The 25,487-nt window shown below is 39.3% G+C and overlaps 1 protein-coding gene across 3 annotated transcripts in view; it reads right to left on the reverse strand.

Moving 5' to 3' along the window:
• CCDC91 (coiled-coil domain containing 91) overlaps positions 1-25,487 on the reverse strand; it is a 348,314-nt gene that overhangs the window by 112,684 nt on the left and 210,143 nt on the right. For all 3 annotated transcript variants that reach the window (XM_075551922.1, XM_075551920.1, XM_075551921.1), the window contains 3 exons: positions 6,616-6,708; positions 6,453-6,521; positions 3,738-3,914 (listed from right to left, as the gene is read on the reverse strand). In XM_075551922.1, coding sequence (XP_075408037.1) covers positions 3,738-3,914; positions 6,453-6,521; positions 6,616-6,708 — 339 coding nt within the window. The remainder of the gene's footprint in view (positions 1-3,737; positions 3,915-6,452; positions 6,522-6,615; positions 6,709-25,487) is intronic.

The raw sequence follows: 25,487 nt of genomic DNA on the forward strand, positions 1-25,487 counted from the left end.
GTGCTTTATTGACTATGCAGAGGCATTTGTGTGGATAGGATCTGTCTCACACAACACTCTGCTTTAATTGCTTGGTCCTATGATCCATCCCAATGGCCACACACACTCATAGGAAATACACATGCTTTGGGGGTTTATTATGGAAGGTAACAGGTTAGAAATGCTCAGGATATAATTTTTCAGGCAGAATGTCATATAGTTCTTTTAGGGTTGCTAATAAGTGGACAAAGGGCATGCTCCTCCACCCAAAGATACTCAGCTCCAACCTGCTTCCTCCAGTGGGCCCCATTCCACAAGGCAGCCTCTTGCCCCCAAACACTCGGATTTACTTGATCTGTGAGCTGGAATTCCAGCAAGCTGTCTTATAATCGGCCTCCTTGGCGTGCTGCTGCTCCTCTGACACTCCTCTGATATCACAGCTGTCTCCAGTGTCAATGAGGTTCACTGTGTAGGGATATCATGGTCCCCAGGAGCAGCTGTATTCCTGGCTCTTGCTGGTAGTTATATGCCCCCAATACCCTCCTGCTTCTGAGAGAGCTCATTTTACACCGAGCAGGATGGTGATCACAGCGTATCATGTTAACAAGCACTCACAACTGAATCAAATCATAGTGCCCCCGACCTGGACTCACCAGGAAAAGTTGGTTCGCTGGAAGTTACAAAGACTATAGCTAGAAGAGACATTGAAATAATTCTCACTGGCTTGTAGGATCAAAATATAGACAACACTATACTAAATGGGAATTCCGGGCCACTAAACTATGCTCGTGCAGAACCTATACACGGAGTAAGAGGCAGTTGTTCAAATAGAGCAAGCATTAACTACATAGTTTAAAATCAGGAAAGGTCTGTGTCAGAGTCATATTCTTTCATTAATCGATCTGAAGGCTGAGCAAATAATCTAAGAAGTTAAACCTGAACAAGAATACAGTATCAGAATCAGAAGCATATTAGTAAGCTGAAATATGAGACGACGCAACCTTGCTTGCCCAAAGCAAAGAGGACTTACAGCACTTACTAACGAAGATCAACACCCTCACGATAGTTTACAACTCAATGTAAAGAAAAGAAAAGTGCTCACAAGTGGACCTCTGAGGAGCATCATGGTAAACAGAAAAAAGATGGGCGTTACCAAGGATTTCACTTTACTGGGATCCATAATCAGCACTCATGGAATCAGCAGGGAGAAACCAGAGTAGTGCATTGGCTAACCTGCTACACAAGATCTAAAAAGCAAAGAGGTCACTGAGAGGACTATGCTGTGCCTGACCCAAGCCATCATATTTTCTTTCACTTGACTCACATGCATGTAAAAGCTGGAGAGTGAACAAATAATACAGAGGAATTATGCATACAATGCAAAATAAAATATTCGGATAATTGGATTTTAGAGCTTCATCAAGATTACTTATTGAGTCTGTAAGAAAATCTTCCATTTTTTGTCCTAAGAGGTTAGTCATCTTAGCTATATCGATAATTGCACAGTCAAATAAGCATTGTTCATCCATATGAAAAAAGACTTTCATTTTTTATACTTGCTTACGGGAATACTTATTCAAGTATTCTTTGTGAATATAAAGAAAATACCAAATCCAAATAAAACAGATTCTTGAAAATTCAATTATTGATAATAAAATTAATGTAGTGTTTTGAAATATTGAGCTAAGGAATTAAAAATTATTTTATAAGTAGGTCAGACTTGGTGATCTGTATATATCCTTTTTAAGACCCTAGCCATTGTTTATGAGGTACTAATTATTCCACCACTTGTCTGTCAGTTTATTGTACTTTGTACTATTTCCATATTGCTGTGATGCTGGAAGCTACGAGGGGTACCCTCCCCCCAAAAAACAGAACAAGGTTCCGATGAGCGGAGCTTCCTAGTTCACTAGGCGAGCAACTAGAAACTCGCTCTGAGTTAGTGCACCCACTGGCATCACCTGGGAAGGTTCTCTCTGGTCACAGTGAATTATTTTATATAAGAAGTTTTTCTCAGAACCTTGGTTTTTGTGATGGCCGATTTAAGAGAACAGTGTGCGGCTGTGATATTTTGGTTCCTGCTCAGGGAAAATGCCACAGAAACTGTTGTGATGTTGATCACAGCTTACCAGGACAGCGCTATGGGAAAAACTCAATTAGTGGTTTTCTCTTTTCAAAAAAATGTGAAATGTCAATTAATGACAAACCTCGTTTTGATTGTCCATCAGCTTCCCCAACAGACGAAACTGTCAACAAAATTCATGCATTTGTTCTTGAAGATAAGTGGCAGACCACTGAAGCCTAGGGAAGTTGTCTGGACTCTTCTGGAGCTCCATTCAGTGAATTTTAACAGAAGATTAGGGAATGAGAAGGGTGCTGTGAAATTTGTGTCTCTGGTTGTGACTGACCAGGTAAAAGGGCGTCAAATGGAAAGATGCTGTGCTTTGAAAGAACAGCTCTACAGCACCCCAGACTTTTTTTTCCCAAGGTGAGGAGACTTGGTGCTATTCTGACGACCCCAAAAGCAAACATCTATCAAGCCAGTAGAAGGTGCCATCATCACCTTACCCAAAAAAGGTTCCTTAAGTAAAATAGGTTCCTCAAGTAAAAATAATCCATTGGGAGTTTGTTCCACCAGGTCAGACTGTTAATCACGCTTTCCATTTAGAGGTTTTGAAAAGATTGCATAACAGTGTGCCACAAAAACAGGCCTAATTTGTAGCTGACAGGGGACTGGTTTTGCCACCACGAAAATGCACCTGTTCACACAGTCATCTCACTGTGCCAGTTTTGGGCAAACAACAGCATGGTTCTCTTGCCCCATGCACTTACCCATCTGACCTTGCTCTATGCTAGTCCTTTTGTTTCTGTGAATGAAGAGGGACATGAAAGGACAGTGATTTGACCACATAGGCAAGGGGAAGTAAAACAAGAGGGAGGTGCTGTCCCAGAACCATCCAAACAAATTAATTTGGAAAATGTTTCCAAAAATGAAATTGCAGATTTAACAAATGTATTAAGTGAATGGAGAGTACTTTGAAGGTGATAGGTTGTTTTTGTTTTTATTAATTTTTAATACATAGCTTTGAAAAAAAATCCCTTTTGGGGAGTTTCCCCTCGTAAGTCACTGATACTTCAAATACCAGCAGGGTCACATGTGGTGGAGGTGATGCAGCAAAGCTTCAAGGTAAAGCCAGACTCAGAAAGACCTGGCAATCTACTTTTTTTAGAACTAGCCAATGAAAATGCTATGCATTGAACTGGGCAGTGTTTAGTGTTGTTGTACAGAAGGTTTTTATGAGTTAGAAAAGACCTAACTGCCATAACAACAACAGTAACAAATTAAGTTTTGCTAAAAATTAAAGGTATATGAAAATATACATCACACTTATAAATTATATGTAAATTAATCATAATGATTTCATATATTATCTTATATGGATTGTATCTTTATGTGTGTATTGTGGCATGGAAAAACTAGCATGATAAATGAGAGAGTGAATATTGTTGCCATGATTTAATAATTTGGGATTGTGGTTCCCTTGAAAGAAGACTAACGGGTAAAATCAATAGTTACCGAGTTTTTAATATGGGAGTGATAAAAGCACGCTAAAATATTGCAAACTGTTATTTTAATATCAGTATAGGCAAAAATATTAAGTACTGCAGTGCTCACTAAAATGTATAAGATAAAATAATGGTAAAGGTGCTTTAAGAAGCATAAATATTTTCAAAGAATATATTTCCAAAGAACTAACCTGACTTATTTTACTTTGTTCTTGTATAGCTTTTTGAATCTCCTGAGATACTTGTTCTTGATCTTTCGCATGTTCAGTCTTCCATAATTCTCTTTCTTCAGCATGTGCTTTTTCCAAATTCTTTCTTTCTTCTTCGATGGCTTTTAAAACTGCATCCTGCACTGCTTCTTTCTCAAGCTTCAAAATAAATAATTACCAATGAAATTAAAAGAAAATGAGTGACTGAGCAATAATTCCCTAAGACAGACAGACAGACTTGGGTAAAGATAGAAGACAAAGCTTTGATTATCTGCGGCTGGTTTCTGACACTGCTCTTTTCAACACATTTCATAACTTCTTCAAAACCAAATCCATTTTTGGTTTTAATACAAATATCACTGTCAATATCCATGGCATTCTAAGTTTAAAAAAAAAACAATAAAACCTCCTCAGCTTAAAGTAGATTTTAAACAATTTGGTCTCAGAATCCTTTTATACTCCTAGAAATTATTTAGCATTACAAAGAGGTTTTTTTTAATTTGGATATATATTTTTTTAATATTTGCCATTGTACAAAATAAAACCAAGAAATATTAACACATGTTTACTAATTCATTTATAGTTACTACTATATAAACCATTTTATGGAAAATAATCTATATTTTTTAAAATACAAAAAGAGAAGAAGGCCATTGTTTTACAGAAATTTAAACCACTTTAATATTTGACTCAATAGTGGGAAGTGTGGTTTTCGGTCAGTTGGAATCCATTTCACAACAAGTAGGCAGGAGCAAACCGAATGTCACACAGATTTGTGGCTGGAAAAAGGAAGGATAAGGAGTCTGGCCCCTAAAAACAAGTTGACCTTGTAACTTTTATCTGGCAGGCTTCAGGTGGGAAGCTGTTCCCCAACTACCCTTGGTCCACAGCTAATCATTGTTGTCTCTGAATGGTGGGGTGGCAAAGTGCTCCCCAACCCATACCCTGCTGGCCCACCCATGCTCTCTTGAAGCAATCAGTCAGCACCTCCAGCTGGAGGCCTCTTTGCCAGCCGAGGTCTTCCTCAAGCATCTTTGTTGAAGCTTCGTTGTCAGGGAGAAGCGGGAAGGACCGCGCAGGCCCTTTCCCCTACTCTGACATAACACTCAGTACTTACTAGTAATAACTCTTCCCCTTCCCTCCCTTCTCATGCTGTGGGGTCCAGGAGCCTTTTAATTGAGGAGTCTGGGCAGACAGACGGTTCCCCACAGGTGCACTGAAGCCTGACCAGTCTGAACAACCTGAGTACTGCTCTGGGGAAAATGTGGGGAAAGGAAGGCAGCACTGCGGGCTTTGTCTTTCTCTTGCTTCTATGATTGTAGTAACGGGTTCCGAGCTGTTACTTTCTTTCCGGCTCATTCTCTAAATCACTGAGGAGCCTTGGGGGCACTTTCGGGGAGCTTTGGGCTGCTAACTACAAGGCTCGAACTCACCTGCTGCTCCATGGGAGAAAGATGCGGCTGTCTAAGTTCCTAAAGATGACCAAAGCCCGGAAAACCTGTCTGAGGCAGGGTTATTGAGGCAGTGGGCTGGATCGTAATCAACTAAGCCACCTGGCAGCTCAGGTCAGTGCTCTCCGAGCCCTAACAAGTGGGATTTAGTAGCCAGTCATATAATTTGATACTCTTTGATTCCACGCCAAAACTTAACAAGTGGTTAGTTTCTTAAAAGGTGATTTCAATACAAATATACACATAACAAATCATAGGAATTTTTGTGCTCTGCTAGGTTATATTATTTCTTGACCCGAACAGATCTTTTAAAATGCACTATTTAATATATCTTATATAAAATATTAATTCACTGGATTATACATCTCCAGATTTTGACACATTTACCCCAGCAAAAGATAAATCACCATGATTATCATCAATTTCATGAGAAATTTCATGAAAAACTGAGAAAATTCTAATGCAGCCTATTCATTCTTTCCCTGCCTCTAGCCTTTATTTTTCTACACTTCCCCCAAAATGATGTTAGTTACCACTTTGCCACATTTGTATTCAAAATTTTCAACATGTCTCCCTTACCTACAGGATATAATTCACACTCACAATTCAGAGGATGTTAGCCATCCTTTAAGACTAACTTAAGTAGTTTGTGGACTAAAATTGTCTGTGGCATGTCTAGGAACATAATGCCCAGCCCGGAATAGCAATTTAATCCGTTACTCCTAGTCTGACCCGACTGCAAGTATCTTAAGGAAGAGGCAAAACTTCCATTCTTGGAACTATGTTTGTTACATATAAAGTCATCAGTATTTGTTTATAATATTTAATTTTAAAACAACAACGTAAAAGTTAACGCTATGTATGGTGTTTCTTGGTATGTGTATAATTACTATCTATGAATACACTACTTTGATATGTTATTTTAAAACTGACTTGTAAATGTCATGTATTTTGATGATATAAACACACGCATACATGTCCACATTTTCTTGAGAATATTTATCGAATTCTAGGTGGCATCTCAAGACATACGTTTGAAAAGGTAATTAATAATCTAAATGCATGCCATTTCATGACCACCGCCTTCTACAATGGGTCTTTTACAACAATATGAATAGCTGTTTCTTAAGCTTAATAGGGAATAAAAGTGAAATTTTAAATGAAATTTTGTACAATAAAAATGGACTGTACTCATTGTTTAATACTACGACTTACAAAGAAACCCAGTTATCACACATGAACATACCTTTGCAGCAGATACTAACGCCTCCTTATTGCGTTGCCTTTCTTCTTCCAAACATTTTTCTAGTATTTCCTGCAAATGATAAGACAGTGGGTAGAAGGTAAATGCATTGATGGAGGTAAAGAACACATTCTTTCTACACTTTGACCCGCCTACACAATATTACCTTCTGTTCTTTAGATTGTTCACTCAAAGCTTCCTTTATTTTGTCCTTTAACAGTTCCTTTTCCGTGTCTAGTATTTCCAGGAGCCTCTGGTGCTACAAGGGAATACAAATGAATTGTGATCACGACTGTCATACAGCTGGTGGAATTCAGATGCCTAGAAGTACTGAAAGCGTGATCAGAGAAAACAATGCTCAAATGAAGACTTATGAGCCAAATATCACAACTTCATCTTTTCTAATTAGTCACTCCATTTTTGTAACCCACAAACTTAACAGAGCACATGACATAAAACCTAATGTAACAACTTTATCAAATTGGAGGAGGAGAGAGTGGAGCACATCCTGGCCCTCCAGGCCAGCAGGACGATGTTCCCAATTAGAGCAGGCAGTCCACAGAGAGGACCACATGGCCGGCCCCACTATGAGACATGACGCCCCTCATTGACCCATAGTCCTACAGGGGACAACACCTGAGACAGAATGTGGGAATTGCACCTGATCTGATCTCATCACACCAAGGCAAAACACGAAGGGGGTGCAACAGAACAGCAAGGGAATGGAGTGCCAGGTACCCAGGGAATGCTGGAGGTGGACTTTGGGGCCAGGGAATGGTACCCCAACAGACTGGACTGGAAAACCCTCCTAAAGTCCAACAAACAATTCCTGAACTAACTACACACTTTTCTTTATTGCTGTGTTTTGTTTTTGTCATTGGTTTGTTGTTGTTTTATTGTATATCGTTGCTTGGTTTTACTCTGTCTTGTTTTTGTGCATGTTACTATCTCCAAAGGTGTGTCTAAATATGACAGGCTGGATGAACAATCTGGAGGAGAAAACAACGGAACCAACAGTTCCAGGGGGACATGGGAGAGGGGGAGGTGGGGTGAAAGGTAGTGGTGTTAACAAGCCAAAGGAAAAGGGAACAAGTGATCCAAATCGGTGGTGAGGAGGGTGTGGGAGGTCTGAAAGGGCATGATCAAGGGTAATGTAACAAAGAGGAATTTCTGAAACCCTGGTGGAGACTGACATTGATAGTGGGACAGGAGGAAGGTCAAAGGAAATAGAGGAAAGAGCTGGGAGGCAAAGGGCATTTATTGAGGTCTAGATAAAAGACATGTACATATGCAAATCCATTATATACGAGGATGGGGAAATAGATCTATGTGCATATATTTATAGGTTTATAAATATATAACGTAGCAGAAGGACATTGTTCCTCCACTCAAGTACTCCCTCAATGCAAGAACTTTCTTCTATTAAATTGGCATTCTATGATGCTCACCCTCCCAACACAACCACTGAAGGCAAAGCGGGTGAATAAGGAAATGTGGTGAAGAAAGCTGATGGTGCCTGGCTATCAAAAGATATAGCATCTAGGGTCTTAAAGGCTTGAAGGTAAACAAGCGGCCATCTAGCTCAGAAGCAACAAAGCCCACATGGAAGAAGCACATCAGCCTGTGAGATCATGAGGTGTGGAAGGGATCAGGTGTCAGGCATCATCAGAACAAAAAATCTTACCATAGTAAGTGAGGGGAGGAGTGCAGAGTGGAGACCCAAAGCCCATTTGTAGGCCACTGGACATCCCCTTTACAGAAGGGTCTCGGGGAGGAGATGAGCCAATAAGGGTGTGATGTAGCAATAATGAAAAATACAACTTTTCTCTGGTTCCTAAATGCTTCCTCCCCACCATCATGTTCCCAATTCTACCTTGCAAGTCTGACTAGACCAGAGGATGTACACTGGTACAGATAGGAACTGGAAACACAAAGAATCCAGGACAGATGATCCCTTCAGGACCAGTGGTGTGAGTGGAGATACTGGGAGGGTCGAGGGAGGGTAGGTTGGAAAGTGGGAACAGATTACAAGGATCTACATGTGACCTCTTCCCTGTGGGAGGGAGGACAACAGAAAAGTGGGTGAAGGGAGACATCAGATAGGTCAAGATATGACAAAATAATAATTTATAAATTATCAAGGGTTCATGAGGGAGGGGGCAGCGGGGAAGGAGGGAAAAATTGAAGAGCTGATGCCAGGGCTTAAGTGGAGAGCAGATATTTTGAGAATGATGAGGGCAATGAATGTACAAATGTTCTTTACACAATTGATGTATGTATTTTGATAAGGGTTGTATGAGCGCACAATAAAATGATTAAAAAAAGATGACGTTTTAGGTAGTTACTTTTGCAACAGATATAACCACAAATGTGGTAGATAATGTCAAAGTTACTAAAACTCCTTTTACAAAACCAGAAACCATTGAATCTGGGGGCTCAGGACCATAGTCTCCAATGAGACCATGGACAATTGACATAACATAATCTGAACACGCTGCAGCCTACTTTGTGAGTAGGAACTACAGTCTTAAAAGTTCATGACCAATCAACTACGGCACAGCTACTGTGTTTTTTCTTTGTTCAAAGGAAAGAAGAGTGATGAAAACTGAAGACACAAGGAAACAATTAATGCAATGGACTAATGGATCGTGTGAGCATTAGTCTCCACAACCCTGAGAACAGAAGAACTAGGTGGTACCTGGATCCCACGTTCAGCTCCTCTAAAACCGATCGCCTTAGAAGATCCAGGATAGAGTGGATGCAGTATGTGGGCAATGCTCAAAATCATGAAATAGACTAGGCCTTCTAGTCACTTAGAGGCTTGTAGAACCACCAGGAATATGGACCTGGTCATCCGTCCTGCCTTGAACTTAACTTACCCTCTGGCTCAATTTTTCAGACAAACAACAGACACGTCGATATGAGGAATGAAACCACTACTGGTGTGTGCATTTCTTAGAACAATTTGGGTAAGAGGGTACCATTTATCAAAGAAAAACATTCAGAAGGATTAGGAAGAAAGGATGATTGGATATAGGGACCATGGAGAGGTGGTGAGATGAATCATGTTACAATGGGGGCTTCAACGAGGTGAAATGGAATATGTTGAATATAAAACTGATGATCTGTAAGACTTCCACCAACTCCCAATAAAGGATACCATGTATTTTCCCACTATTAAATTTAGAAAAAATTTAATTTATTCCCTAAAATGATTATTATTCACTTGCAGCAACAGAAGCAATCAGATGGTAACTAGAAAAAGCTTGAACTATCTTATAACAGTTTATATATGTTTCTTGGAAAGTGATGCTAGAGAAAATAAAAGATAATAGTTTTCACTTCAAGATGTTGCCCCAAATCCTATAAATGAATACACAAAAGCAGTAAAAGGAATATGTTAATTCAAAGTAATGTAATACGGTCAAAATTAATGCATTTATTTTTATTTCCATGTGCTAAAGGAAAAGCACACAGAAACCTCAATCAGCTATCCTGGACTGGGTGTTTTGAGCTTGAATGGAGCCTTCTATAAGAAAAGTCTGACTTCCGTAGCCTTCACCTCCCCAATTTGGATGAACCTGGTGGTCTTTCAAGAGGTGCCGGTGGCACTGTGGAGGCGGCTCCACAGAAAGACCACGAGGCTGTCCGCGGCCATAAAGATTAGTGACTCAGAAACTGCCCCGAGGGTCGCTGCCAGTCAGGGTCTCCTTGATGGCAAGGAGCTCCCCGGTTGTGGATAGTCTTTTGGGATATATACAGTCTTACGTAGAAACAACTCCCAAAGGCAATATGTATTCCTACTCACACAGATTCCTCATTGAGAATGCAATTTGTATGCCAGTCTCCTTTGAATATGTAATTATTATAATATCAAATATTTTATATTAGCTGTACCGTATATACTCAAGTATAAGACAACCCGAATATTTGCCAAAGCACCTCATTTTACCACAAAAACTACATAAAAAATGTGCTGGGAAAACTCGGCTTATAATCTAGTATTTGCGGTATCTCTCTTTCAAAGTTTCTGTAATTGAAGTATTTCTAGCAGGCAGTCTCCACTGAGAGTAAGCGAACAAACAGTGCATGTTTAGTTAAGATAATCTATTATTCCTGTTTTTAATTATAATATTATTTTTTATTAATGTTTTTTGGGAAAGTAAGAAAATTCACATGAAAGATGTGGTTGTTCCTTAAAACAAACCGAAACTGTGATAGAAATCATGAAGGGATTACAAGAAATTATTGGTACCATATGAATCTGTGAGCAAGCAGCTGTGGAGAATAAATGAGTAGACTTACCACATGATGTTTAAGAATAATAACTGAGACTTCAATGTTTTATTCTATATAAATGTAATACATACATATACAATTTCAAATGGTCACAGATAATACGTAATCCTATTTTAAAAACACATAAGGTAAATGCAAATATAGATGCTAAATTTAATAATTATAGATGTGATTGTCATGTGAGTCTAAAAAATTCTCTTAGACTTGAATCAGTGTAAACATAACAAACATAATACAAATTACTTTTTAAAATGGGAGAATATACTTTTCAGTAATTCATTTGTAACTTTTAAAGTAATTTCCTGAAAAAGAAGTCAATATAGCAAACTATTAGAGAGCAGTACTAAATCAATTTTAAGAAGGCCAGGTTTCTGGAGGGGATCATTGAGACCTAAAGTCAAAGAAGGAACATTTGCTCCAGTATTCCTAAGTGTCATTTCTTCACTCTGACAGTGAACTAAATAGAAGACTATCACTGAGCTTACTTCTATACGAATAAACAAGAAATTATCAGTTGAAAGAATCTCACCATAGGTAAGAATATACCATAGGTAAAATCATTGGTCTGCTTGAGAGAATCACAGTTAAGAATATTGGATGTTCTCATCCTAAAGATAATACCAAAATTATACTTTTGGAAGGATAATTTGTAAAGTAGTAGTTCACATAAAATCCTCCCAACTACTTTAGTAGGCATTGTTTTCTTCATTTCTAGATAAGCTTTAAGGGGCTAAGCAGTTTGTCAGGTTTCTAATGGAACACTTCAGCAAAGAGACAACTAAAGCAGCTCTCCGTCTGCGATAGTGAACTGCTTCCTGGACGCTCTGAAGGTCAGTCATATGTTCATCCTATGAACATTCTAGTCACATGACCTCATAATTTACCAATTACCATATTTGCTTTTGTCATTTTAAGCCATTCTTCTGTCCATTTCTTACACTCCAAACAACACAACAACAGAAACCCAAATGAGATAACCTACATGGTGTCAAGAAGCACAAAGGAATAATTTATAGAGCTGCAGCGATGTTGCCACAGTCCGTCTCCTCAAAGCCACACTTGTCCACACTGCCCCCTTTTAAGGTAAAATAACAGAGATTGCGGGACCACAGATCTGGAAGGGGGAAACACTCATCTTTGGCAAATAAACGTTTTTCCCTTGTAGCTAGTTGTGAAATATATTTAAATAGCAGAGACTTTCCCATTACACTGCCAAGAAGTATACAGAGTGAGCCAAATAATTTATTCAGCAATTAATATCTATATCAGCTAACACTTTTTCTTTTTTCAAAAGCATAATTTTAGGGAAAAGTAGAGATTTCTGAAAGAGAAGACTAATATATTAGCAGCAATTATCAAAACGGCATCCTGTATTTCTATGAGTAAAAGGTGAAAGATTTGATTCACACATTTGGGGATTAACTCCTTTTGAGTGACAGTTTAGAATTAACATAGACATTAGGACCACACAGACCTGGAATCAAAACAGTAATTTTAATGTTGAAGCAAATTAAATAAGTTAGGCCTCCTTAAACCTTTTTAAAATTGTTGGTTGCTTTTTCTTTGTTTCTTAAAATGTAAGTACAGCTAGCAATGTCAACCTTGACTTTCTGCTGGACTGTTAATAAAATCATGATAATGCAGTTCACATATGAAAAATTTTTTTCATGTGAGAGATTAAAATATTAGTTGCATTTGAATTTGAAGGCTTGAGAAGAAACATCAACAATACACCTTTTCAATAATAGAAACTAGTACTTTTTCAAAGCATTTCCACCCAAATATAAAATGTTGATTTTCATAATTCACACCAAATCATTTTAGTAGATACTAATAACTTTAAAATCATAATTTTAAATTCATTCACCGAACACTTAAATCTGAAAAAAAAGAACAAAGAATAAAAGCAACAATTCCAAATATTTTCTCTTAAGGCTCTGCAAACTCTTATATTTAGACCGACTCACCTGGGGCTCAGCTCTATTTCTGTTTTCAACATGTTTTACTGACTTTGCTATCTAGAGATATGGCTTGAGAAGCAATGATCTCTTGTTGTAAAATCTGATCTTGACCACGGTAAGTCACTTTTTACTGGCAAGTTACTCAACCTTTCTGAATAACAATAGTACCTATTTAATAAAAAAAAAACACACCTGTGTAACATAAACCCCTTAGGGCCAATAATGAGAGCAGAGAGAGCAGTAGGATTCGGGGATGGTAGGATTCGGGGATGGTAGGATTCGGGGATGGTAGGATTCGGGGATGGTAGGATTGGGGGATGGTAGGATTGGGGGATGGTAGGATTCGGGGATGGTGGGATTCGGGGATGGTAGGATTCGGGGATGGTAGGATTCGGGGATGGTGGAGGGAGAAAGAGGGAACCAAACAATGTAGATCAATCTAGAACAGGGGGTTCAGGATGTCGGTCACAATCTACTATTCAATTGCAAATGTACTGTAAGTAGATCTCATGACATTCAAAAAATAGATGTAAGCCTATCATCAATCCAGTCACTTAATTGGTATACAGCGCAGCCAATCAGATGCAATATTTGGTGTCAAATGCATGCACAAACAACTGTACTAAGTGCAACATAACTGACAAGCTAAGTTATCGCCAATTTTTAGACCTTGTTTTTTCTCTCTTAGATGTAAGAAAGCCTATTAAAACGAATGAGCGAGCTGGACCAAGAAGACAAAAACGTATTACTTTCATACGGAATGGGAGATTTTGACACTACAAGCCGACATTCAACTGAAGTCCAGAGCGCATAAACAGTTCTGGAACTTACTCGCAGAGGGCAAGTCCCCAAACATGAGAAAATGTGCTACCACCTTGACTGCATTATTTGGCTCTACTTATTTATGTGTCAGCCTTTTCCACATAAAGATCATTAAGTCCAAGTGCCATTCTACCATGACTGATGATCATTTGGAAGTGTGCTTGAGGCTGGCTGTCAGCATCTCTTATCTGGACTATGCATCCCTGGCTCATTCCATTCAGTGCAAGTCATAAGAGTAACTCAAGTAATGACAAAAAATGTACCTAATTCACTGTGTTGTGCAATATGGACTCTTGGTTATACAGGGACACAAACATACACTGTACATGCCGCATATACTCAAATATAAGCCGACTCGAATATAAACCGAGGTACCTAATCATTACCTGGGAAACCAGATAAACTGGTTGACATGAGTATAAGCCTAGGGTGGAAAATGCAGAAGCTATTGGTGAATTTCAATAATCAAAACAAATGAAAATAAAATTACTAAAAATTGAGACATCAGTGGGGTAATGTATTTAAATATTTGTTTTAAATAAAAAAACATATAAAAGGACATGTCATTTAATATTAGTAAACCAGCACAGTAAGTAGAAAATAGGTTCAACAAAAACAATAAGGTATCAACAATGATACCTTAAGAGTACTATTCCCTGAGCTCAATCAGCAACCAAGTTAGAATGTAAAGAGTTAAAATCCTTCAAAACTGGATTCCTCATCATCAGCCGTATCCCAATGCAGAGCTTCAGCTGGCGTGAGGTCATCATAGACGCTGTCCTCACTGAGATCGCCATCATCACCATCACTGCTGTCATTTTCATACAAAGCGCAGTCTTCACTGCCATCCATAGCATTACTAATACTACATTTCTGGAAGGCATGTCACACCATGTCTTCTGGAATGTCTTCCCATGCATCTCGAACCCACTTTGCTATTAACTCTATGTCAGGCTTCATGAGATTTCCTCCTTTTGTTAGTCGGGCTTGACCAGAAGACATCCATTCCTGCCTCATCCTTCGCACACGGTCTTTGAAAGGCTTATTTAAAGACAGACGTCATAGGACGGCTCTGACTGGTTAGATGTGAGTAAACAAACATTCAAAGCCCTGCAGTGTCAGCGGGGCATTGAATGAACAGCGGAGAAATGGCAATCACCCGTGAGATAACAGGTGCTTGTCCCGTTACCTGAGGGGCGGGCAGTGAGATGTTACACCTCGCTGGGGTACCAGTGACCCATGTATAAGCTGAACCCAGTTTTGGGGCACATTTTTTGTGCTGAAAAACTCGGCTTATACACGAGTATATACGGTATAAAGAATTCTTGATGCATTTATGAATGCAATATAAAAATAAATGTTTTGCATTTTTGTAGTTGGTAGATCATTTTGACTTGATCATTTTATAAGTACTTTGCATGCTGAAAAAGTGTGAGCACCCCTGATCTAGAAGGATCAATTAAAACCCCTTCCCAGGGGGACGAATAGCAGAAGAGTGAGTGAGCGGCAACGGAGGACGATGTAAGACATAGAAATAATAATCTGTAACTTATCAAGGGTTTGTGAGGGAGGGGGGAGAGAGAGGAAAGAAATGGGGAGCTGATATCAGGGGCTCAAGTGGGAAGAGAATGCTTTGAAAACGATGATTGCGGCATATTTGCAAATGTGCTTGACACACTGGATGAGTGAATGGATTGTGATAAGAGATTAAGAGCCCCCAATAAAAGTATTTAAACAAACAAACAAAAAACGTGTAACCGATGTTGTTGTTGTTATAGGTGCCATCAAGTCAGCCACAACTCAGAGGGCCCCTCTACACAACAGAACGAAGTCCCGCCAGGCCTGTGTGTCCTCACCACTGTGCCTGCGCTCCATGGCACGGCTGCAGCCGCAGCAGCGCGCCTGATGCTGCCATGCAAGTACATACTCAATCCTCAGATGTCTACAAGGTCGGCCCCCTCCAACGTGAGTGCCGAAAACAGCACCTGCCAAATGGTATTCCATTTTAATTAAAAGATCAGGCTAAACCGATAGCAAAACCAGACCACCACCACCACCAACTACAACGAATTTTGTCTCTTTAAGATGCCAGTAGGCCAAATTATCTAGACCAAAAAAAGTATTCCTTAGCTAATAATTAGGAGACGAGTAAAAAAATCAGTGATAGGATATTTTCATATAAAGCTTTTAATTAATTGTCTGGTCTCAGTTGCTGCTTTTTCTAGTGTGGCGCAGAGGGGCAGAGGAGGAACGGCTTTAAGAACCATGTGAACAGCAGAGGCAGTAGCTCCAGAGGAATCCGACTGGTCCCGTTCTCCATATGCCACAGGCCATCCCTCACGTCAGCTAGCTCCCTGGTATTTTCGGACTACTTCCCTCGAGTACTGATTGCACAGATCACAGCTGGATTTTGGCGTGAGCAGCAGGAGCTCCATTTCGGAATTGTATCTCAATCTTTAAAACAAATTTCTTTGCTTGAAACGGTGATAGAAAGATATGATATTCTTCCATGCCTCAAATACATTTTATAACATGCAATTTATTTTATCTCCTTTTTTTCTTGATGAGCAGAGATCCAATACAAAGAGCTTTCTTCAGCAAGGTAATTCCTTCAGGGGCTCATTAACTAACTCCATTGAACTATCATTCATGTTTCTTAAACAGCTCTACAGAAAGAAGGCTACTCTGTTGTTAGAAGCCTGTGGTGATGGATCGCACCACCACCCCCTTCTTGCTGAAAGGCTCTGGACGACAAAACTAGTGTGAACAAAGGACAGAACCTAGCTGCAAACTATTGCTACCACATGAAACATAAAGCTATTGAAAGTCATCTTTAGAGAGCTTTATAGAAATGTTTCATGTCTGCTGGACATAATAATAAAATACTGCGAGTTATGCTTTGTGTTTATTTCCTATTTCATTTTTACACTTAATTTTATGCAATTTTACATAAGCGTCAGTCCCTGGCAGATTTGTTAAAAACATGCTTCTTCACTCACACAGGTTGAGAAACACTGTCCAAGAGTGCTTGCGAATGGTGTCGTGCTCACAGGAGTCTACTTCTAAGGCTGCTTAATTCTCTAAGGCAGGTTAGTCTTGATTTTTTTCAATGATTTTTTACCATTTTCCTACTGCCACTTACTACTATCAAAGATTCCACTGGTTTCTAAGCCATCTGTGCCTTCCCCGCGCATAAACTCACCTTTCTGAGGCTCTCGTATAGTTAAGGAATAAACAAACAAGTGTATGCACTCGTGTATATAAATAAATCAGAATCTCAGAACCATTTCTCTCCATACAGCTTCTTTTTAAAAAAAAATTGTTTCTGGCTCTCCTAATGCTATAAGGCAGAATCAAACATGCCTCCACACTCCCTGGTCCTTTAATTATTGTGATAACAACTGTCCCTCCCGCGGCACTTGTGCCCATGCTGGGCCCAGCAATTCAGTGCCATGGCTCCCTAGAATTCTCACACATTCACAGTTGTAAAGGTTTATTAGGAAGTGAACAGGTTACCAAATCAGGATCAGCCAACAGGAAGGATACAATCAGGGATCTACAGCCAGCAGCCAAGTGTCTTTTCTCCTCAGTCTCTCAGCCCTGTGGTCCCTTGGCCTCTACCTTCACACGCCAGGAAGCCAGCCTGCTGTTTTCCTAGTGTCTCATAGTCTTGTACTGCTTCTCTGTTCTTCCTCATGGTCCCTGCCTTGTACCACCCTCTAGTGTGGTCTGCTTCCCGCTCTCTGTACTGCAGCCTCTTGCGCCTGTCTCAGTCTCCACCCTTCGGCCGGCATCTCAAATCTGCTCTACTGGTGTTCTGATGGTTCAAGATTTCCCTAAGTTCATGCTTGTGTGATGACTTTTATCCACACAGCTATGGCTGTGATGGAGGAAGTGTGGTCTTCTGGTCTTTCGGTAGACCGTACCCACAGGAAACAAGGAGTGCTGACTTGATTCGCACCCTCTTCGAAGGCAGAATTTAAGCCCACCTTAGTCTTGTACGTTAGCAGATGCAACCAATTTAAAAGCTAACACCTTACCATCTGTTCTCCCTTTCCATCTATTTTAAACTTTTCTAGTTTTTAATTATTTTCTATATTCTTTTATTTAAAATTTTTATTTTAATTTAATTTTAATCGTTATATCAGGAGCTCTTACAGATAGTATAACATTCCATAGTTCAATCACATCAAGCAGCATGTACAATTGCTACCACAATCAGTTTAGAAAACATTTTTTTATTCTTGAACTTCTTGATATCAGCACCCCTTTATGCCCTCTCTCCACAATCCTACCTCCCAGGAACCTGTATGTATGTATGTATTTATTATCTATTTATTTATTATTTAATTTATTATTTATCTAGCTAATTCATTTTCCCTATACTAGTTTTTATGCCATATCTTACACAATCCAATATATTCCCTCACATACAATTCTGTTGTTCGATCCTACTGAGAGGGTTACACAGTCACCAATGTTATCAGCTCCCTATTAGCACACCCCTACCTCCCACCCAACCCCACCTTCCCACCTCTAGCCCCCTTTCCTACCCCAGGGAACCATTGCTCCTGTTACTGTTTCTGAAGGGTTATCTATCTTGGCTTTAATGTACTGAACTATCTTAAATATACAAATGAACATACACAAATCTATCATAATTAATGAGGTCAAACAAATAAAACCCATAATAGTAAGGTGAGGACCTATTAGAGAACTAGAGAACAGTTATGTGGTGTCTATTGGTTCTTGTTTTCGTGTTTGTTATTTTTCCTTTTGTCTGTGTCTGTCTCTCTACGAAATCGAGGCTAGGTGAGGCTATCCAGACAGGAACTGCGTGCAGCAGTTCCCAAGGTGATGGCAGGAGCTGTGATCGTGCAGTGGCTGTGCACTGTGCTGCCAGACACAAGGTCAGCAGTTTGAAAGCCCAGCCACTCCTCAGGAGAAAGACGAGTCTCTCTGCTCCTAGAGAGTTCAAATGCAAAAACAAGAAACCTCAGTGGCACGGAGTCAACGGTATCATAATGACCCTGAAGGACATGGGAGATTGGCCTGTGACTTTCTGAGACTATAATTGTTTAGGGGAGTAGAAAGCCCCGTCTCTCTCCCGTGGGAGTGGCAGATGGTTTCAAGCTGCTGACCTTGAGCATCACAGGACAATTTGTAACCACTATGCTGCAATGGCAGTCTTAGAAACCCAAGGGCAATTTGACTCGACAACAATAAATTTGTTTTTTTAGTGACATGGCAGTTATAGGCGGGGGTGTTAAATGGGGAGCTAATAATAGTCAGTACAAGAAGAAGAACATGTTCTCAAATTTAGTTAGTATAATGATGACTGCACAATTCTTTTAAAATATGTTTAAACTTTTGACCTGTACTGTATGTAAACTACATGTTAATAAAACTGTTAAAATTAAAGAAAAATAAAAAGGATTGTAGCAACAAGCATAGAGGCCAGATTTTAGTGCCTTAAATTCTACTCCATTAGACAAATTATTGATGTTATCAATGCAGTCATCTCATATGCCAGAGGGCTGACTGACCAGGATTTTCTTTTTTGTTCCTTATGTCTTGGGGTTGTGTTGGTGTTGGTGGTGGTCTTCTGGTTTTGTTTTGGTTATAATATGAACTGCCAGAGTAATCCAGAGTCATTCCTAGCCCATGGACAAGCAGATGGATTCTGGGCTCCCACTTAATTCTAGCCCCGACCCAAGAACATTTAGTTTTTATAACACGGCTCTGCTTCATGTTCATCTTCATGGATAGATCCCTGAAAATAAAGGTTCTACAGCAAAGTGTTATGAAGAAAGCAGATGGTGCCTGCCTATGACAGTCACACCAGTCTATGTGATCCAAAGGTGATTTTAAAAATTCCCGTGAGCTTTTTGAAGCCCCCTCTAAAGTATGACAATCCCCAAATTGATTTTAATGTGCTGTTTTACACGTAGCTACTTAGTTTTCTCTCAGATAAAAATAATCTTTTAAGAAATACTTTTCATATTGCATAGCTCTGTTTAGTAAATTGACTAGTTTTGCCATGTGATCTCACGTACAGATTTTAGCAAGGGAGGTTTCTAAAATATAATGACATATACACTTTCTTTTGGTGATGAATAAAAGAATTAGACTACTGCACTACCCCCCCCCAATAAAAAAGATATATGATGAAAGGAAATGGAAAGTGTCAGAGACTAAATTGGGAATAACCAATTTGTAGGCCCTGGAGCACAGTGGGAGCCCAAAACCCATCTGCAGAGGATCCAGTCAGATGAAGCCTCTGGCAGTTCCCCTCTAGCCACAGGCAAGGGACTTGATCAGCTTTCCTATCAAACAGGAATGACTGAAAACTTGATTTCGGTGTGACACTTGGTCAGTTGACCTCCCTTCTTGATCCAACCTGAATTTGCTCTAGAAATAAATATTTCTTGCTTGTTCCATGACAGAATGTCTTGTTTTGGTCTTGTTTGTTTGTTCTTAATAGTGTTTTTCCTTTCGTACTCTTTATTCTGCTATTGTTTTCTCTTTCATGTTTTGCTTTGTTTTTGTTTTGTGTTGTTTCTGTTGGGTTTCCCAGTTTATGAGGCACAAAGGAGTGGATGCACAGAGACAATACTGATGCAGTGGTTTATGGGGACAGGGGATAGAGAGGGTGAGGGGACTTGGGCAGCAAACAATGAAACCAGGAAGGGGCAGGGAGCAGTAAAACTGATTGTGATGAGGTATATGCAACTTTAAAAAAAGTGATTTAACAATTGAAGTGTATGTTTTGTGAATATTATATCAAGAAAAGTATTTGAAATAGAAGAAGGAGAAGGAGAATTGATTATGGGTGAAGGAGGAATTGTTTTTGCTTAGAGGACCACTGAGTCATGTTAGCGATAGAATAATTTGAAAAAGAATTTCAATAATGATTTATAGATAAATTTACATTTATAACAATAAGTACAAGGAAGAAGACTGTTCTAAAACTGATTATGGTAATTCTTGTACAACTCTTCTTGATATAATGGAACTACTGAATTGCATGATATGTGGATGAATAGCCAATAAAACTGTTAAAAAATAAAGTAGGTTCAAGTGTATGTAACATAAGTTTATACTTGTCTTCATCTCCACAACGGTACTCTAGAGCCAGGCAACATTTGAATATATACACTGACTAGCTGCTTCACAGAGGCTACAAGGGAAAAGAGAAAAGAAAACACAAACACAGCCTATCAGCAGCTCCCCCAAGAAAGTAAGCTCAGCTTCATCTTTGCTTTTACTTATAATCAAAGTTACTAGGGAAAGTCGAACCAACTGTGATTTCCTGATTACCCTGGATGAACAAGAGGTGGCTTTACTGTGTTGTGAAAGTCATTATGAAAATCAAATGAAATCTTTTATCAGTCAAGCTCATTCAAGAATAGTGATGACTTATTTTCCTTATCTCATATATTGATTTCTCCTTAAAACTGTATCAAGATGCTAGTAAAAAAGTTAGCAAATTGAAACAATTTACAGAGTAAATGCTTTGTGTAAGAGCGTCAGGCTAAATTCTTGTGAAATTTAGCCTAAAACAAAAGGCACTCAGAAATAGGTTATGCTTTCCCCCCTTTGGAAGAAATTCTTCCAAGTGAAAAATGTTTGATGCTGACTCAAATATAAATATAGAGGTTCTGTGGTTTGTATTTGATTCCTGGGGAAAAAAATAAAAAAAATCTCTCTTCTTTCCTGGAATGTGAGTCACAAGAGATATTGTAAACAGATTTAATCACAATCACAAGTGGATAGCTCTTTATATATTACATTTTAGACTGAGCAATCATGGCAGCTCATGTTCAGGTAGACAGTTTATCCAGATCTCACAGTCAAAGGCCCATAAACTTGCAAATACAAAATAAAATCCATATTGCAACTCCATAAGCAGTTTCTCACCCTCTACAAAGTGCAAACACTGAAAGATCTAGTCGGAGAGTCTTAAAACACTCATTCCTACATGCGTCCATTTAACTCGACTTGAAAGGCATTTCATAGATTTAATGAACTCAATATAAACTGGGTCACAGCCATTTAGCCCATATACGGGCCAGCAGATTATATATTGTTTGGAATGAAAACCTAAAAAGATACACTATAAGATTAAACCTACTTAAAGCAGTGACCACAAGCCCAATAACATCAATAAACTTTGCACTGTGAACAAAATAAAACTGTATTATAAACTACACTAGCAGATTCACTTAAACCAAATAAGCATATTTCTAATAAGCATGAAAAGATGTCAGCAAATAAGTGAACCCTCTACTTAAATAGGTTCTTGGATTAAAAGAAGAAAGAAGAGTGAAGCATATACTGGGAGGCAGATAAACATAAAAAGACAGAAGAAGTAGTTTATGTTTCTACAATGAACTCTACATTTAGATCATGTGCATTTTATTAAATTTAAACAGAGTATTTCTGTTCCAACTTTTTTCAAGTAGAATATCTTTTGAAATTGCATCTCTATTGTATTATTCCCAAGTTTGTTGAAGCACAACATTGCAACGCTATTGCAACATAATACCCAACTAACTGTCATCCAGTTGATTCCATCCACAGAAGGTCTTGGTGACATCGAGTATTAAATATTTGGGTTGTGAAGCAAAAGGTCAGTGGTTTGAAGTCACCAGCCACTCCTGGATATTAAAATAAGTCTGTCTGGTTCTATAAACAATCATACACAAAAGAAAAAAAAGATTTACAATGCAGGAAATGTTACATGAAGCAGTTTTACTCTGTCCAATAAAAAACAAGCCTATTGTTATCAAGTAGATTATTACTCAAAGCAACCCCATATAGCATTTCCAAATTGTAAATCTTTAATGGAATAGGCAGCCTCAACTTTCTCCCAAGGAATTGCTGTTGGCTTTGAACTGCTGATCCAGTCAGCAGGCCCGGACTAACAGGTAATATCTCAAAACCAAACTTACTGATATTGGGTCAATTCTGACTCATAGTGACACTATTTGGCAGGCTAGGACTGTCTATTTGGGTCTCTGAGACTGTAGCTCTTTACAGAAGTAGAAAACCTTACGCCTTGTCTTTCTCACAAATGGTGGTTCTGTACTGCTGACCTTGTGCTTGGCAACCCAATGCAAAAATCACTAAGTCACCAGGGCTCCCGCTGGATCTATAGAAGTCACAGGAATACAATATAATTGCTGATAGGTGCCACTGAGTCAGTCCTAATTAACAGTGACCCTGTGTACAAGAGAAAGAAACACTGTGCAGTACTACACAATCCTCCCGATTGTTCTTACGTTTCAGCCCTTTGTTACAATCACTGTGTCAATTGATCTCATTGTGAGCTTTCTTCTTTCCCCCCACTATTTTATCCTGATGATGTCCTTCTCAAGAGACCGGTCTCTCCTGATAACATGTCCAAAGTCTATGAGATGAAGTCTTGCCATCCTTGCCTCTAAGGAACGTTCTGGCTGTACTTATATTCTTGTTCTGTTTTGTTTTTCTGTTCTTTTTGCAGCCCACAGTATCTTCAATATTCTTTGCCAGTAACATAATCCAAATGCAGCGATTTTTCTGTGGTAATCCTAATTTATGTTCAACTTTCACATGCATATGAGGCAATTGATAATCAATACAATGGCTTGGGTCTGGTGAAACGTAACTTTTCAAATTAACCTCCTTGCTTTGTGACACTTTAAAGACATCTTGTGCCAAAGACTCACTTAGGTGCCACAAGTTCTCCCTTTCGGCAAGCAAGGCTGTGTCATGTGCATATTGCAGGTTGTTAATAAGCCTCCTTCCAACCCGATGCTGCACTCTGTTTCAAAAACCCACACTACTGCAGTAATATAACTGATGAATCTATCTATAAAAGTAAGGTATAACTGTTGATATAATATCCAGGGACCAGGGGTGGGATCGGGGAGGGAGGAGGATGGGGGGGAAAAAAGGGAAACCGAGCTGGTTCCAGGAACCCAAGTGGAAGGTGAATTATGAGAGTGATGAGTGCAACGAATGTACAAGGGTGCTTTGCTCATTTGATGTATGTACAGATTGTGATAAGAGCCTTATGAGCCCCAATAAAAATATTTAAAAAAAAGAAAAGAAAATGATTAGGGCAAAGAATGTACGGATGTGCTTTATACAATTGATGTATGTATATGTATATGTATATGTATATGTATATGTATGTGTATGTGTATGTGTATGTGTATATGTATATGTATGGATTGTGATAAGAGTTGTATGAGCCCCTAATAAAATGTAAAAAAATAAATAAATTAATTAAAAAATATATATTGTTTAGCTCTTTCCAAATCAAAATCAATGCTACTGAGTTGATTCTGACTGCTCGTGACCCTGGAGGACAGGGTAGGACTGCCACTGTGGGTTTCTGAGACTGTGAATCTCTATGGAAGTAGAAAGTATCTTTTTCATGCAAAGCAGTTGGCAGTTTTGAACTGCTAATCTTGTGGTTCCAGCCCAACAGGCACCCCACGGTGACACCACAGCTCCCAAGACCTGGGAAAGAAGCCCTGGTGGCCCAATGGATAAACACCCAGCTGCTTACCCAAAAGGCTGGTGGTTCGAATCTACCCGACTGTTGTGTGGGAGACTTGGTAGGAACCCTCTGGGGCAGCGCTTCTCAGCCATATGGATCACTGAGTTGAAACTGACCCAATGGCACCTGACAGCAGCAGGAGCTGAGCTTCCAGGCAGCAAAGCTACAGTGCATGGTCAGCAATGAATGACATACAGAAAACTACCCGCGACACAAAAGGGGAAAGGAAACACAAGATAGGCATGAAGATGTTCACAGGAACATGGCTTATCAAAGTAAAAACCCAAACCATTTGAACTGTTCAAGAAGGGAGTGTAGCAATACAATAACACATGGCATAGCACCTAAAAGAAAGAGAAAAATTAAAATGATAAGCATCATACTATGCATTTACACACATATGTATGTACAAAACATTGCCACTTGAAGAAAAATAAAAAGTTTAGACCCATAATCATCATCATAGCTGTCTAAAATGATGTCTCAAGTAAAATATATATTGCTATAAAATACCTTTTCATTGAACAAAAGTATTAAAATGTGAAGCTATGATCAAAATCAAACTCCCTTACATAGTGTCAATGCTGATTCAGAGCGACCCTGCGTGTGGTTCGAGAATGTAACTGTTTACATGAGTATGAAGCCTGCAGAGCTGCTGGTGGTTTCAAACTGCTAACCATGCGGCTCACAGTAACCACGACAGTACCAGGGCTCCTTTTATGAAGATTCGTGGGGACTTCAAAAGTTCTGTGGGAGAAATTCTATTATCTTTTAATTCTATTTATCTATAAACTTAAAAATAATACCTTGTATTGTTTTCTAATACATCCTCCATCAAGGTCTATGCTCTTCTGAAGGCACGGTTAAGCTTTCTCAGAGAATTCTTGGCTATTTGACTCACACCACACCAAAACAGTACTCTGGCCTCCTTAAGGGACTCATTGCTCTTCGATTCAATGCTCTTTGAATTTGGGAAGCACAAAGAACTCTAAAGAGGCAAGATTATAGTTGTAGGGGAGATGAAGTGAAGGTTTCCCAAGGGAATTCTCAAAGGACCCTTTGTGCAGTGGAGTGAAGTCTGTTAATATGGCTCTTCCATCCAGGTTTCTGTAACTCCTACGAAACAGTGGGGTGGGACTAGGGAAATCGAGAGGGATCACACTAATAGAGTGGGTTGGCCATATTTAGATACCACATCACTGTTTAGTTGCCACACTATTAAGGAGGAGCTAGCTTTGAAACAGGAGCCGAGAGAGAACGTCCAGGGCCACTGCAAGCAGAGGCCCCAGAGCAGCACACACGAGAGTTCTGTCGAGAGTAATGGCAGCAAGACCAGATGCACCAGAGGCTGAGACAGAGATCGTGAGCCAGAACCAGGAGCAACGCCAACACCATGAGACAGGAGGC

Source organism: Tenrec ecaudatus, chromosome 6 (genome assembly GCF_050624435.1).
Source record: "Tenrec ecaudatus isolate mTenEca1 chromosome 6, mTenEca1.hap1, whole genome shotgun sequence".
NCBI classification, from domain to species: domain Eukaryota; kingdom Metazoa; phylum Chordata; class Mammalia; order Afrosoricida; family Tenrecidae; genus Tenrec; species Tenrec ecaudatus.